Source organism: Quercus robur, chromosome 4 (assembly GCF_932294415.1).
Source record: "Quercus robur chromosome 4, dhQueRobu3.1, whole genome shotgun sequence".
Taxonomy (NCBI): domain Eukaryota; kingdom Viridiplantae; phylum Streptophyta; class Magnoliopsida; order Fagales; family Fagaceae; genus Quercus; species Quercus robur.
This window is the reverse complement of record NC_065537.1, coordinates 11,778,952-11,795,730: the sequence shown is the minus strand read 5'-3', so window position 1 is coordinate 11,795,730 and position 16,779 is coordinate 11,778,952. Positions and strand designations below refer to the sequence as shown.

The 16,779-nt window shown below is 32.3% G+C and overlaps 2 protein-coding genes and 1 long non-coding RNA gene across 5 annotated transcripts; 2 read left to right on the top strand and 1 right to left on the bottom strand.

Moving 5' to 3' along the window:
* The first annotated feature begins 48 nt into the window (after nucleotides 1-48).
* On the top strand, nucleotides 49-1,996 carry LOC126720581 (uncharacterized). Its single transcript, XM_050423185.1, has 2 exons — nucleotides 49-1,627; nucleotides 1,715-1,996. Exons 1-2 carry the CDS (start codon nucleotides 205-207, stop codon nucleotides 1,840-1,842), a joined length of 1,551 nt encoding a protein of 516 aa, XP_050279142.1. The 5' UTR covers nucleotides 49-204; the 3' UTR covers nucleotides 1,843-1,996.
* Nucleotides 1,997-7,620: 5,624 nt separating this feature from the next.
* Nucleotides 7,621-9,886, top strand: LOC126720584 (uncharacterized). Its single transcript, XR_007653515.1, has 2 exons — nucleotides 7,621-8,006; nucleotides 9,456-9,886. It is a non-coding gene; the product is annotated as an uncharacterized LOC126720584 (long non-coding RNA).
* A 1,903-nt stretch (nucleotides 9,887-11,789) lies between these two features.
* On the bottom strand, nucleotides 11,790-16,163 carry LOC126720579 (G-type lectin S-receptor-like serine/threonine-protein kinase At1g67520). Of its 3 annotated transcripts, none has more exons than XM_050423181.1 (7): nucleotides 14,795-16,162; nucleotides 13,580-13,690; nucleotides 13,292-13,491; nucleotides 12,991-13,201; nucleotides 12,794-12,887; nucleotides 12,353-12,503; nucleotides 11,790-12,257 (listed from the first exon to the last, which is right to left on the bottom strand). In XM_050423181.1, exons 1-7 carry the CDS (start codon nucleotides 15,978-15,980, stop codon nucleotides 11,949-11,951), a joined length of 2,262 nt encoding a protein of 753 aa, XP_050279138.1. In that variant the 5' UTR covers nucleotides 15,981-16,162; the 3' UTR covers nucleotides 11,790-11,948. The 3 variants fall into 3 exon arrangements, with proteins under 3 accessions (XP_050279138.1, XP_050279137.1, XP_050279139.1); XM_050423180.1 differs by having other exon boundaries at nucleotides 12,650-12,887; nucleotides 14,795-16,161; XM_050423182.1 differs by having other exon boundaries at nucleotides 12,088-12,257; nucleotides 12,472-12,503; nucleotides 12,650-12,887; nucleotides 14,795-16,163.
* Nucleotides 16,164-16,779: the final 616 nt, after the last annotated feature.

Below are 16,779 nucleotides of genomic sequence, written 5' to 3'. Positions count from 1 at the left end.
TTTTACTTCTGTTTTTCCATCTTATAATAGTTAAAGAGAAAATGGAAAATGCAAGTTTAGAACGACAGAAACGACGGACAATGATGTTTAAAAAGCGATCCAAAAGAAAACAGTATGAAATACAAAATACTTTACAAAATGAAGTTGCTGAAGCTAGAAAATACAGGAAAATAGTCATTGCTGAAAAAAAAATGGAGAAACAAAATGGTAGTCAATCATGAAAATTGTTCATTACATTCACCCGGTAATGCTATTGAACCTTGGAATTTTGGCCCACCTTCTTATGTATGTAAGCATTGTGGTGCTGTGTTATGGTATGAAGAAAGGAGTGTAAAATCTAAAAGGCCTAGAATTCCAACGTTTTCTTTGTGTTGTATGGAGGGTAAGGTGAAGTTGCCTTTGCTTAGAAAAACACCTCCTCTTCTTAATGAGTTATTAGATCCTCTTGGTGGACAACGATCTAAATCATTTAGAACTCAAATAAGGAGTTATAACGCAATGTTTGCAATGACATCTATGGGTGGCAAGGTGGATAATAGAGTTAACGATGGTAGAGGCCCATACATTTTCAGACTTAATGGTCAAATCCATCATAGGATTGGAACACTTCTTCCTAATAATGGTGAGGACCCACAATTTGCACAGTTATATTTCTATGATACTGAAAATGAAGTCCAACATAGAATGAATGCCTTTAGTAGCAGTACAGTTAATAAAGACCTTGATCCATCTATTGTTGATGCATTGGTCCAAATGTTTGATGAGTCAAACAATTTGGTGAAGATATTTCGTATGTCTAGAGATCATTTCATAGAACGTGATATTCATCATTTAAGATTACGTCTTATTGGCTCACGAACTACAGATGGAAGAGAGTACAATCTTCCTACATGTTCTGAAATTGCTGCAATTATTGTTGGCGATATTGGTGTTGATAATGCATTTCGTGATATTATTGTGGAATTAAAAGAAGGAGGGTTACATAGGATCAATGAGTTGCATCCATCGTACATGGCATTGCAATATCCTCTTTTATTTCCATATGGTGAGGATGGCTTCAGGCTTGGCATATTGTACAGAAATATAGATGAGACCAGATCTGACACAAATGACTTCGTTACTATGAGAGAGTATTATGCATTTAGATTGCAAGAGCGGGATGGTGAGGGACATACATTAATATCTGGTGGCCGATTATTTCAGCAATTTGATGTAGATGCCTATACATGTATTGAGGCAATAAGAGTTATGTGGGTGAAAAATAATCAAGAAAAGTTGAGGATTGAACTGTATAATGGATTGAAGGATGCGGTTATGAGAGGTGATACCACCCCTGCATCTGCTGGAAAAATATTTGTTTTACCTTCAAGTTTCATAGGAGGTCCAAGGTATATGATCGAAAATTACCAAGATGCAATGGCGATTTGTAGATGGGCTGGCTACCCAGATTTGTTCATTACCTTCACATGCAATGCAAAATGGCCGGAAATTGAGCTTTTCCTATCTAGGAAACCTGGGCAGAAAATTGAAGACCGACCTGATGTGGTTGCAAGAGTATTTAAGATAAAACTTGATCAACTTTTAAACGATTTAAAGCATGGTCAACACTTTGGAAGAGTGATTGCAGGTACACTTTGGAAGAGTGATTTCTTATTCCTTTTGGTGTTTATAATTACTCTATATTAATATATTTAACTTGCTGTTTTGGTACCAGTTGTCTATACCGTTGAATATCAAAAGAGAGGCCTACCTCATGTACACATATTGCTTTTTCTACATAATGATGACAAACATCCTATAGCAGCAGAAATTGACAAATGCATCAAAGAAAAAAAACTCTGAACTCTAATGTATATACTACCTTACTGAATGTACATATGTTTCTTTAGAACTACCTTACTGAATGTACATATGTTTCTTTAGAACTACCTTACTGAATGTACGTATGTTTCTTTAGAAGAGTAAACTGAATGTAAACAGAATGTACTGTTAAGTTGCTATGACTGTATTAGTGCTTTTTAAGTATTTTCTTTTGGTTCAAACACAAGCTTCTGATATGTGAGTGTATATTTATGTTGAAGCTCCTGCTATATATTGATCATAGATTAAGACAACTGCTTCTATATTTTTCTATTATGTCTTATCAAAACAGACTTCTAATTTATCTAAACACATTGTGATGAACTATGATTTTTAGCCTGGATGTACAAATAAATATGAATCAATATGTTGTTACAGAGTGCTTCTGTAGCTTGGAACATTTGGTTTCAAAATATATAGGATCATGGACAAAGTAAAAAAAAATAAAATTTGAATGATGCCATGAAACTCTGTCCTTAGAATCCTTAAAACTTTTGTGAAAAAACCATATTTTGTTGTGAGAGAAGTGCAACTCAAACTTCAAGATTGATTTAAGAACAAATCAGGAACATGTTAATTCAATGAAAACCTAAAAGAAGTTTCAACTTCAAAGATAGTACCTTTAATTTTAGAATCTCATGGGAGTCTATTACCTCCACAAGTAGCATTTACTTCAGTTGAAATAGAATGTTACAATTTTTCTTTTTTTCTCTTTGATTTGGTTATGAGCTAAGTAGATTTGGTTATCTACTAAAGATGGAAGCATTGGTCATAAAAGAATACCGCTCCAAATGCTTCAATCATATAATTGTTTTTTTTTTTTTTTTCCTTTGATTTGTATATGAACTAAGAAATTTGAGTTAGTTTTGAGTGTTTTGGTTGGATTAATTAAACAAAAAAAATTGATAACTAATGTATCATACACACTTTACAACAATTTTTTTTAAAAAAAAAATTATTTTATTACACAAATTTCTCTGCTACTTATGAGATTTCAAATGATCCCGCGCATTGCGCGGGTTAAATACTAGTTTATATTTATAGATGACCCCAACAATCCAGCTTTATGGATTTCCCTTTACTTCTTCTGATGTTTCCAATTCGAGTCTAAAATTCATTGTTCCATGGGTGGTTTGAGGGCCATGAGAATTAGTAATTGGAGAATATCCCATTCCATGAAGCAGAGTGCTTCTAAGTGGACTCACTTTCTTAGCCACCTATGTGTCAATACCTGGTATTTTCTAAAGCACTTTGTGTTCTGCCACTTTCATTATAAATATGATTACACTAATGGAATTCTTTGTCATAATAGTTGCTCCACTTCTTTTCACTCCTTAACAAAAACACCATTATACATATACTTGGGAATTTTCTTTTGTGAATGCATTATTGATTTGAGTAGGTGGTTTTGGGTCAATTTACTATTTTTTACAAAATGTTTTTGAGTATATATTGATAAAATTTTATGTATTGAGCTTTATTTTCTTTCTGTATCATAAATTGAAAGATCTTGGAATTAAGTGGTGTGATATGTTATAACTAGTATTAGAATGTGGGGTTTTGTTGTCTTGGGCTATCCTAAAGATGGAACTCTGTGAATTGCATTTGCAACAGATGGTGAAGTCAGTTGTTTTGTAATTCTAGAGGGATTTATTGAGCTATTTATGTGAGAGTTATTGGTTTCTGTAACTTTTCAACAGTTTACTGTTGGCTTATTATTTTAATATGTGTTGTTTTAGTTGTGTTTCTTTTGTATTTGTAATTGAGTTTGTGCACACACTTAGATAAGTCTTAGGTTTGGAACTTTGTAACTAAGTTTAGTAGTGTGTTTTGACGATAATATTTTTTGAAGTGAGTTACATCTTCAATATTTTAAACAGATATTAAAATGGTGATAATCAATTTGAATTTTTTTTTGTGGAAACTGAGCGAGGTGGAGTTATCAGCTTGCTTTCATCACACAACATTCTTAATAATCTTAGCGAAATTGGTGTGGAGTACATTGAGGTTAGATTTTTAGTGTTGTTTAGTTTTTCATATTTGAATATTGTATTGCTCAACAACATTATTTTTGTCTTCAAACACATGAACGTATGGACATGCAAGGTATGATGCAGCTGACACATTGATTAGATAAGATACATTCAAATACTTGCAAGGCTGCAAGAATATAACTGAAAGTAACTGCATAAATCAAAATGGAATTCCTAAATCAATTAGAGGATTTAGTTTAGGCTTTTGCTTTTAATATCTGGGTTCCTTTGCCTCTATAAATTACTGGTCACTGTGGAAAAAATAAGTTAAAGTTAGCTAACAGCAACAACTATGGTGATGCAGGTGATTGTTTTTTCAATGGATAGAATAATTGAAATTTTTATGTTAATCTATTTAATTCTTGAAAAAAATAACATATATAGGAAGAGTTCTCATTTTTTTTTTATGAGGGTAAGCTGCCTGCTCTCACAATCAAATTGTTTGATGATATGAAGGAGATTAAAAAAGAAAAATCTGCACTACACTGCACTGTTTCAAACTTTCTGCACTGCACTATTTCTCTTCTATTAATGTTTCTTGGCCGAAAATTGGATTCTTACTGTTTTGCAGGTAGGGATTTAGCATTTTGATATGTGGCTTATTTGGTAATACAACTACAAGACGAGGAAAGTCAGGTATTTACCAGTCTTTCCTTTATTCTGTACTATTTATTGCATTTTTATTGGTAATATGTTTGTAGAAAGAATTTGAAATTGGAATATGATTGCATATTTAAGTTTCTTGGTTATCTCAAACTTGGTTTTATGTTTGGTTTAATTGTTTCATCTCAAGATTTAATATGTTTTAATTACTTCTATGTACAATTTGTATTTTATTAAATAATCATGTTTTTTTTTTTTTTTTTTTTTTTAATTCTGAAGTTAGTATGCGAATGCTATATTTTTCTTCAATTAAGAAGAAAAATACAACTAAATGACTATAATCTCAAGTATGGATGAGAATTCTACACCGTCAAGAAACTTTTTGACTCTTTTGAAGAAACTGACAAAGCAATTTAGCTTGATAAAATGATAGAAGTACGTATTCTTTAATTTAGCAAAATTACAAATATGATATTTAAGATGTATATATAATACATTCTTCAACCTGTTCTATTTCTAGGCTTACATCAGTGATAGTTCAAATGAATATAGTAACAACTTATCAATTGAAGAAGATGGTGATTGTACAAAATTTCAAAAACTTGATGTTCAAAGCAATGTGTAACTCACACCAACATCTGTACTCAAGGAAAACAAAAGGGCATATTCAGGGACTACTACAAAGCAACAAAGGAAGAAGATACAAAAAACACTTTAAAGTTGTCTTTCAATCTCTAAGATTTTCTATGCACAATTTGGTTTTAATGGATTTGTGATTTTGGTACTAAAGACACATTGGAACATAGGAAACTTTTTTTGCTTTTATGCACAATTTGTAATATATTATTGTAATATATTACTTTATAATATTTGTATTGATCTCATTTTTAATATTACCCCATAATATTACATGTTTCATCTTATATTAGAGTCAATTTAGCTTTCAATAATTGAAATTAGAGAGATGTTTAAATTTGACCATGTTAACATTTGATTTAAAACTATCCCGTGCATCGCACGGGTTTACGAATAGTTAATCTTAAAGCTAAAGTGAATTCTGTGCTGAAAGATAAAACATGGAATTGGAGGCCTGCTAGATCTAAAACTCTTTTAACTATTCATAGTCAACTATTTCTTGTTGAACTTAAAAATGAGGATAAAACCATTTGGCAAGCTACTAAATCTGGGAAGTTTTCTTGTGCTGCAATATATGTTGAGATTAGAGATAAATCTAGCGAAGTTGAGTGGTGAAAGCTACTTTGATTCCATTTAACTATCCTGAAGCATTCGTTTATTGGTTGGCTAGTTGTAATCAACAAGCTACCCACACAAGATAGAATGACCAAATGGAGGTAATTGGGTGATAGCTTATGGTTTTGTGTGTGTGTGTGTGTGTGTGTAGAAATTGCCTTAAAAATAGAGATCAGCTCTTCTTTGAATGTTGCACGGACACGGCATTTTTGGCCCAGTACCCATGTGTGACGTGTTGGACATAGGTACTAATAAGACAAGCCCAAAATCTATGTTTGAAAGGTGTCCCTTTTTTTATTTTATTTTTTTTTAATTTCGACACATTGCTGACACGACTTAGACATGTCATCGACATGGCTCCGTCACAATGGACACAGAAAATCTTAAAAATAAAATAAAAAGCTTAGGACACTTACCATTGATCTTGTTTGATGAAAGTCCTTGCTTGCCTCTATTCTAGGATTGAAGCTCACACAGCACACACACTCCCACTCCCCTCTCACTCCTCAGTCCTTAACTGAGCCCCTCTTTGTCCTTCATCTATGCTAAGATTGGCAAGTTGGTGACCACCATAGGGCGTAGATCGACAACGACTACAGCTTCTCCAATAACTCCAAAGCCTCTCTCTCTCTCCCCTTCAAGTATCGCACTTCTCTCTCTATCTTTTCGTTGTTCTTTCTTTTTTTGATTTGGCCCTTTGGCTTTGGGTTTACACACGTTTTTTTTTTTTTTTTTGGTTGGGATACACGTGTATTCTTAATTCTTATATATAATAGGTTTTTTTTTTTTTTTTTGGGTTTTATAATTTTAATTTTATGTGTGTTTTTTTTCCCTTGAAATCTACAACTACCTCTACGTTGTACTTTAAACATTTTATGGGTGTTATTGTACTACTTTGGGTGTTAGTTTTCTTCCTGAGTTTACAAAAATGTTTTCTCCCCAAAATGAAGAGGAAACTGAGTGGTGATGCATTTTTTCTTGATTGACAAAAATGTCCATGTGCATGTGCACATGGTCTTTGTCCATATGCCTTTTTTATTATTTTTTTATTTTTTTATTTTTTTATTTTTGGGCAGTAACATTTGCCTCTTCTTTTTCTTTTTTATTTTTTTTTTCATTTGATTTTCTAGGGCCTGGCCGTGATAGTTGAATTTTTTATATTTTTTTGTATTTTTTTTTAACTAGATGTGATTTTTTTTTTTGGACAAGATTTTTATTTATTTATTAATAATTTCTGGTGATTGCTCTTTTTTTTTTTTTTTTTTTTTTTTTTTTTTTTTTTAATTGGGCATCATTCTTTAATAAGGGTATATGAGTAAATTTATTCAAACTCATTTTTTCCATCCTTCCATTTTTCCACTCTCAACCAAACAAAAATGAGAGAAAAATTAAAATCTTTTCTATATATCCTCTCACTTTCCTATTCTTCCACTATTTTATATCCTCCCACTTTTCCACCATTCCAACCAAATGGACCCTAACCCTAACTCCTCATAGGTAGAAAGATTAGCACACCAATTTACTTTATGTAGAAATTCTTTTTTTTTTTTTTTTGAGAAATGTGGAAATTCTTAAGCATTATCTTCCACGAAAGCATAAAAGTGGTGTATATTTGACATCCCATTTGAAACTACGTACATCTAATCTAATCTAATCTAATCTAATACTATATATAATAGCAAAAGCCTTTAACGAGGTGCTGGCACGTTAGGAAAAAAGGCCCCTTCAAATGTTGCCACGTCTACAGTTTAAAGGCTCGCACGTCACATTGTTTGAGGACTCTTTACCCAAAAAAAAAAAAAAAAAAACTGTTTAAAAACAGTCACACGTCAAAAAACAAAATCTGAACACAGCCCAAAACTGTTCATGCCCATCTTCTATTTATTTTATCTGAAACAACGCAGCCCAAAATCCTCCAATCTGTCTTCTATTTCTTCTTCTTCATCGCCCAAATCTCAAATAAACCCTTCAAAGCCTCATAAATCTCCCCTCAAAGCCTTCCTCTGCATCTCCAACATCCCCAACCACCGCCTGTTTTCCATTCCCAAGATTTTGCCTCTTAAACCGTTTACAAGGTTTAGGTTGGCGTTCACAATGTCTGAGTATTGGTGGTATACACTATTTTTTGGCATGCCGACAAATTGGCGATTGAGACGAATCAAGTTTCAAGGACTAAGACAGTTTCAATGGGGAGACGCTATGTTGTATTTGCTTAATGGGTTTTGGCCAGAATCATATCGGCGTCGGGTAGATGATATGGTGTGTTGGCTTTTGTTTTCGATTTTGCTATTACTCTTGCTCTACCTCTGTGTGCCGTTTGGTTTCATTGGGATTGCTCTGCACTGCTTTTCTGTTTAGTTGCATTGCTTTGTGTTGGTTTTGCTTTTTTGCCATTTACTCTCTACAATTCTCATGTTACCCTATGTAGGTTCAATCCCTTTTGTTTGTATTTTCCCCTAATCATAAGGACTCGAGGTTTTGGTAAATGGTCATAAGAATTGGGGTGACATGAGGCTTTTATTGTTGTTCTTAAATTCTTAATTAACGTTAAGAGTTTTAGCATATTTGATAGTTTGATTGTGGCTTAGCCAATTTTATAGAAATTATGCTTCAAAAACGTCAAAAGGGTACTAAGCAGATTGCATCAAAGAAGAATACAATTTGAAGTCTAATGTCTCAATGTATTTTATAAATAACATACTCTTACAAGCAAGACAAACAAATGGACGTACTACATTACCCTATGAATTTTAATGAATTTCATTGTATTGTTAGGTTTTTTTTTTTTTTTTTTTTTAAGAAGAGTAAACTAAATGTATTGTTAAGTTATTGTATGTCATCTTCTTTGTACATATTGCCATGAATTTTTCTGGAAAATTACATTGTAAATAAAGCTGGATTGTTTCTTCAAGATTGCTGGCTTTTGTAAGTTGGGTCAATTATATTAATAAGTATGGTTTATTTATTTATTTTTTCCATTAATACTTCTTTTGCTGCTATGGATTACCTCCACTTTTTGATGATTCTAAATCACATCATGTGACTAAGATTGGTTTGAAAATGTTGCTGATAAAAGGGGTTGGTATGTTACTAGGGATAAAGTCTAAAATTTCATTGATAGTATTCCCCCTCTCCCCTGGTATTGAGTCCATTTTTTAAGGCTTTTGCTACTGGAATAAGCATTAAGTTATGTTTTTATATTAAGGTATATTTTTATACTTTTTTGGTATCATCTTGTTATTTAGCATTGGAGTATTTTTGTTAAGATAGAAGTGGGATTAATGTATGATTGTGTACAAAATTTGTGAGGACTTTCTTAGTGACTTCTCCTCCACTATAGAGTTATGTACATTTTTTGTATGTACCCTTGGTCTTTCTGATTGGAAGCCTTTTATTCTGGTTTTTCTTGGGTTTGAAAGGTGGTTTGGTCTGGTAATAGACACATTATTAATTGGCTTATAGTATGCATCTTAGAGTTTGATAGGCTTCGTATTTTGGATGATGTATGTCACATTGTTGGGCTCTTCTACTTTAATGAAGATTTGGAATCTTTTTGGGGAGAATACTAAAAAAAAATCAAGTATCTACAATATTTCATTATGCAGCACTAATACTTGAGGTGGTAGATAATTTGCAGTTGGTTCATTGTGATAACTTTTTTTTTCTCCCTCCAATCTTTCTCTTATCAATTTTTTTTTTCTTTCTTAGGTCATAGCTGATTGATTGTGTTATGTGGAATCTACAACTGTATAGGAACCTTGCTCTTCTATAGTTTTAGAGTTAAGATGAGGACAGGTTCCATGTGCTTTTCCATCTTGCAAGTTCCTAGATGCAGAATCTGCACATTAGCTACTTTTTGGAGGGAAAGCTTCCACAGTTTGAGTAGGACTGACAAAAATAGTTCTATCTTTAGGCTACTTGGTTCTAATATCTATGGGCTTGAGAGAGGTTACATTAGGAAATGGACTCGAAGTCCTGTATTTACAAACACAGAGGAAGGAAATAAAACCACCTAGCAAAGTAAACCAAGCAACATTGGGCATGAAATTTTAGATTGAGTGGTTTCAAAAAGTGATACATTTAGTGTAAATAAGATAGAGATTAGTCAATTCCACAATACTGAATACTGTGAATCATAAGATTTACTTCCTATAGATTATTGAAATTAAAAAAAAAAATATATATATATATATATATATATGACTACACAATAGAGAAATATAAGAGAAAAATTGATTACTTTCAAAAGAATAATCCACAGTATGATTGTTTTTATTGTGTATGTCTTAGTGTTTTGGATTTGAGTACTTATAGATGATTTACTTTTATTTATTTATTTTATGAATAGATGATTACATAATAATGGGTGAAAAGTTTCATAAATTCCATAACTTGGGTGTGTGTATAATCTAATATATTTGTTTTGTTTATCACTACAAGGGTTGTTGTTAATATATTTTCTCTATATCATTGCAGCTTTTTGGGGATTGTGAGCTTTGTCTTTTTTTGTTTTGCAATTGAAATTTAGGGCCAAGATTAAGATTCGATGTCGTTTTTATGGGTTATGCCTTATGAATTGGTTTGGTTTTAGAAATTGAGATTCCCATCTACTATTGATTATGCATTTTATTTGTTGTAGGTGGAATTTTGTTTTGTTTTTATGTTGTGGCTTGATTATTCACTACAGCTTTTTCTTTTTCCTTTTGCGATTAAAAAGTTGGATTCAATGTCCCTTTTAAGGGTTATATATTGGTTTGGTTTTAGAATTTGAGATTCCAATGTACTATTAATTATGCATTATTATTTGACTAATATTTTTTTTGACTTTCTGTTTCATAAAACTGTAGCCATTTTTCTCTTTTAAACTTTTTGGTTGTAAAATTTTCTCTAATCACATGGTTTAATTCATTGTGGTTCCTAGGAATGGTAGATTTGGTATTTGAAATGGTGTTGCAAGTTTTAATTTGATGTGATTTATTGTGGTTCTTAGGAATAGCAGATTGGCTATTTGAAATTGTCATGTAAGTTTTAATTGCTTAAAGTTAGATTCTTTTTTTTAGTCTCTCATAACAAGGAAGTACACACATGATGTGATTTGAAAAAACTAATTTTTAAAATTTTTAGAGGATATTGGACACTTTATGCTTAAATATATTACGTTATTTAAGTTTGAATATATGTAGTAGAAGTATGATAACTAAGTTTATGTTGGATACAAAGTTCATTAATATGTAAAATGATCCCGTGCATTGTGCGGGTTAAACACTAGTTTATTTAAAGTACAAGTTTTTTTCTTCAATTTTTCAAATATAAAACTTTTTAAAATAATTAATTTTCAAAAAGTTGAAAAATAATTTGTACGTAAAATAATAAATAAAGAGCGTAATCGACCAGTTTATCGTAAATAAAACCTCCTAGCTGAATATATAAATTAAAAAGTTTAAAAGTCAAAACGTATAAGATCAGATCCTTATAGAACAGGGTCAAACCTCCTAGCATTAAGTTTACTCTTGTCATATGAAGATTGAACCGAATTTGTCATATGAAGGCCGCATCAGTTAGACTTTTGGCTTAACTACTTTTCTATACATCATTTTTCTTTTAACAGAGGCTATTGGATGACAATATCGTGATTGACACTAAGACAGTTAATTCTTTGTCTTTTTTACGTGGAATTATGACCAAGAGAACATAATGTTTATACCTTCGTGGAAAGTATACACAAGCTTTTCTAGCATGGGTCCCTTATTTTCCAACCTGTTGCAATGAAATTCCTTTCGTAGAATTTACTAAAAAGGAGAAGTCGTGCCAGCTTTAACATAAAAACTTTCATATAGTAGAATTTACCGCGCATTGAATCATTAATTAAGACACGCACATCATTTAATGTCTCCCATTTTTTAAAGTTAACTTTGATGCAACGTTTCTCAAAAAAAAAAACTTTGATGCAACCACTAGTTAGGAAAAAGCATGCATAGCAAAAGTAATTAGAAATCATGAAGGAGAAGTTATATTAGAATAGAGTTAAAGGAAGACCAAGCCTGCAAAAGTCAAAAAAGTTGCATTGGTAGCAGCCAAAATACGGTGTTTCAAAAGTCAAAACTTGAGTACAATAATTTGGCAAGTTCTGGCTTCCAAACAATTTCATTGATGAGGAAAACTATGATGTGTCATGCAAGATCACAAAAGAAAATCATTCCCTCATCGGGCATCTATATCAGAAATGGACAAGCCATTCACTGTATGAATTTCTAATTCATTATTAGGAGTATTCGCCTCAATTGCTTTCTTTCCAATAGAAAAAGCTGGTTTTTTAGGTAAAGGCAATTGTGTACTTTCATTTGTCAACATGGATAGCGTATCTGACATGGTAGGACGATCAACTGCACTATCTTCCACACATAAAAGACTGACGTGAATGCATCTCAATACTTGATACTCAACACATGAATCCCTTATTGTTAGATCAACTAATTCTAGCCCTTCACCTTCTTGCCATAAATCCCATGCCTGAAAAGAAAAAAGGAAAGGTAATAGTCATTTAAAATGCTGGGAACAAACAACCACGAAACTGTATATGATTTAAGTCTATATATATTACATACATATCCAACTAGATTGAGCACATGGTCAGCATGATAGAAGCTATTAGTTCTTCTACCACTCAAGATTTCAAGCATTAGGACTCCAAAGCTATAGACATCAGACTTGATTGAGAACACACCTTCCATAGCATACTCAGGAGACATATATCCACTACACCAAAACAAAAAATAAACATCATCATTTCACAAATTAAACATTATAGGAGCACTAATATTGTTCAATTAGCAGCAAATTAAATGCAAGATTATGGATGCACTGTTTACTTCTTTTAGAAGAATGATGTCTAGTTAACTTACTATGTTCCAACAATTCTATTAGTATTTGCTTCCAGTTCATTTTGTTTGAAAATTCTTGCCATGCCAAAATCAGAAATCTTCGGATTCATACTTTCATCAAGGAGTATGTTGCTAGCTTTTAAATCTCTATGAATAACTTTCAACCTTGAATATTTATGGAGATAGATCAATCCTTGAGCAATTCCTTCAATTATACTGAAACGTTTCTTCCAATCTAGTAGCTTTCTTCTATTCGAATCTGCCAAAATAAAAATTTACTTAAAAAAATATATAAATTGGTTGAAGAAAACAAATGTATTCATAGGAAAAACTTAAGATAACAAAATTGGATGATTTCAGACCAAATAGAAAGTAATTCAAGCTTTTGTTGGGCATATATTCATAGATCAGCATCCTTTCTTCTCCAAAAATGCAACAACCAAGTAACTTTACAAGATTCGTGTGTTGGAGTTTAGATATGAGTATCAACTCATTCTTGAACTCATTTATTCCTTGTCCTGAATTTCTTGATAGTCGCTTTACGGCTATGTTTCGTCCTGATAGTAGTTTTCCCTGATGTGATGACCAGATAATTAATGTTTAAGCTAATGTTATACATAAATCAATTTAGACATCTCTCTTTGGAACTTGTTTAGAGCTTACTCTGTAAACAGGTCCAAAGCCCCCTTCTCCAAGCTTGCTTTCTAATGAGAAGTTATTTGTGGCGGCCATGATACATTCATAGCTAAATACACTTACATCATGCCCCTTCTTTCCATCATTAGGAATTTCATCGATGGTAATTGATTTATCTGATATCACCAAATCAGGCAACTCTTGTTCATCCTTTGATCTACTATTTTCTGTATAAATTTATATGAAATGAGAATAACCATTAAATTATAACAATAGTCATGAAAATACAAAAAAATCAATTTGTAACTTTTCTACCTTTAACAGTAACTTTTTTCCTTCTTTGTAGACAACACAGTGTATAGATTAAAATCACAAGTAGAGCAATGGCCGGGATAACAGGACCAATCCTTATCCACTTATTTTTCCCTGTATTTAGTCATAAGCAGCCATGTTAGTAATCATCATTTGAGAATTCATTTTATTTTATCCTTTTGTTGAAAACTATCTATTCCATATTAATTGAAAAAAAAAAAAAAAAAAAAAGAGTAGAATTTGAGATTTCAAGTTTATTTGATTTATTATTATTTTATTTAAAAATTGTCAGGATTGAGTGTGAGCCATTTAAAAACGGAAAATTTATCAAATACTATTTCTTGGAGAGGCCTTATTAGCCGAAGATATCTAAATGGGCCTAGCATATTGAGTCTTGGTATATGTAAACAGAGTAGGCTTTAGCCCAAAAAAAGAACTATAAAAAACTTTATTAATGCAAATGGCACTAAGCCCAATCACACTTCTCTTTAGTGACAACAGTTATCTCATGGAGTAGACTTCTTACAAGTTGTGGGCTCATCCTCCATACCTGAAGAGTCCACAGCCTATGAGTGTGATGGTTGGGCCTACCCATCTAATTTGTTCTATGATCTATGGGCCTACTAGAGCCACCCACGACCTTTTTCAAAGAGATTTTTTTATCTCTTTGTGTGGTGAAAATCTATCATGTATTCATTATCTCGGTGGATGCATATAATACCACCTATTTAGTAAGGGATATACTTGTGGCCTAGGTTTCCTGACAACTCTGCTTAAAAAACACAAGATTTGTGTTGACTTCTTGTAATGGGGTTGAAAAGTCACTCTAAATTTATTATTGTCAAATCAAAAGACATTATTATAAAATGTTTGTTCTTTGTAAAGTTACGGTGTTTGCGACACAACCACATGATTATTACTATTTTTATGAGGTGAAATATTGGAAGAATGATATTAGATTTTTTTTTTAATTTTTTTTTAACAATTTGTTAAGGTAGTAATTAATTATGATTAGAGTAAAATTATTTTCACATAAATTTTCTACAAATAAAAAGTTACTTGAACAATTATAAAAAATAAATAAATAAATAAATAAATAAATAATAAAAATAAAAAAAAGAAGAAAGAGGGAAGAAGAAGAAGAAAGTTTGTCTCGTACTAAAGAAATTGAAAACTTCGTGCATTTGTTCATGTCAAAAACAAATCAAGCAAACTCACCTTTTCGAGAAGGCTTTAATGATAGCGTATATACAGAAGTTGAACCAACCGAGTTGCTCTGAAGGAACATCGACATATCTGTCCAAAACCGGCACCCAGTACCATTTTCATAGAGAGAAGCAAAAGCCACATAGCTACAGTTGCTCAAGCAAGTAGCTCTACAATCACTGAAGCCAAGCCTTGGACTTGACAAGTTAATTGAATGATCTCCATCTTCAACAAAATAACCAGATCTAACATCAAATGGGTCACTAGACACAATCTCCCGCCTACACTCCCATCTCTTGCATCCCCCATTAGTGCTATAGCCATCACAAGCATCCACTCGTGCAATAACAGGTCCTTCCAAATCCTTCATTTGCCCTATAGGAGTTAGCACCCATTTGGACAATTTGCTTTGGTTTTTATTTATGAAAGAAAAATATTCCTCATCCTCATTTGAAACAGTAACAAAATCATACATGGACCTTGTTTCGTCTGGTAAATTATTTTGATATGTTGTGCCTCTCAACACCCCACTTTCCCAGTAAACCACACCTTCTTTTTGAATGACTAATTGACGTCCATTAGGGTCACATCTGAGAGAGAAAGGACCAGGAACTGGGTAGTTGTCACTTAACCATGATGTAAGCGACCAAGTTAGATTATTTCTATGGCTGATACCTAATTTCATACCTGGTAAAAGGGTGTTTGTAGGATAATCAAAACTTTGCCACAACACTTGCTTTATAGTTCCATTAGAGTGCAATTCTCTCAAGACAAAATTGCCAGAATCCAATAGAATAGCGATAGTGTTATTGGTAGGTTGAGAAGAAGAGTGTAACACTATTGGATCACTACCTAAGCGTGTGATTTTAAGTGTTCCTGTGTTATCTACGGTAAGTACTCCGGAGTTGTTGGCAATAGGATTGCTTGGACTAGCCGACCATACTATAAAATTTGTGGCAAAATCTGATATTCCCAAAGACGACAAGGAGTTGGTGGTATTGCCCCATGGGAAGAACCACAAAGAGAAAGTTTTATTTGGAGAAGTTAGGTAAGACGAGGAATTGAGGGTGTCACCTGGTTTGAGACTATTACCTGCCCATGTTAAGTTCCCCCATTTTCCGGCAGCATGAGGAGTACTCCGTAAGCATGAGAAGAGGATCATAAAAAGAAGTTTGAGAAGGTTTACGGTTGTAGACATGATTATTGAGCTATGAATTGCTCTGGTTGTTGAAATAGAAATATATGGAACTCTACCTGCTGTAAGTTATGTGGAAATAATTTTACTTCCCAATTGTTAGGACTTGAGATTATAGTAGGTTGGAAGAATTTCCTTACAAACCGGTTTAATGGAAAACATCTTTCAATATGTATCCCCCAAAGTCGTTTAGGTCAATGAACTCGTAAATCAATTAGGTAGAACTTCACCAAACCAAAACCCAGTCGTGCACGGAAGGATTCAAGTCAACTCAGTATAATCAAATATGCCGGCTTATGGTTGAAAATTTATTGTCGTCTATGCTTGTGTTTTAAGAAGAATAAGTACTAAAATATGAATAATTGATGACCAATCAAGTTTCGTAGCTTATAGTTGAAAATTTGCAATCTTTTATTATCGGAGAGAGAGAATATAAATTAGGTGAGACTTGAGAGTTGAGAATATTTGGGGATTTAAACAATTTTTTTTAATTATTATTTAAAAATTGAATTCTATTTTAACATAATCTAAGTGTATATATGTGTGAAGTTCACTCTTAAAAACTTGAACTCCGGCCCTTACCCCCCACACCTTACAAACACTTATACTTATATAGTAACCATTGCACTAAGAGTATGCGGTGATAAACAATTTTTTTTTTTTTTTTAACAAACAAGAGTATATAGACCTCTTTGAAATATTGAATATTCCATATATAACATTTGCATCAGAAAAGAAAATCAACTAAGCTTGTAAAATGATATAAAAAATCATTGTTTGATTTATAAATTTTATAAATAAT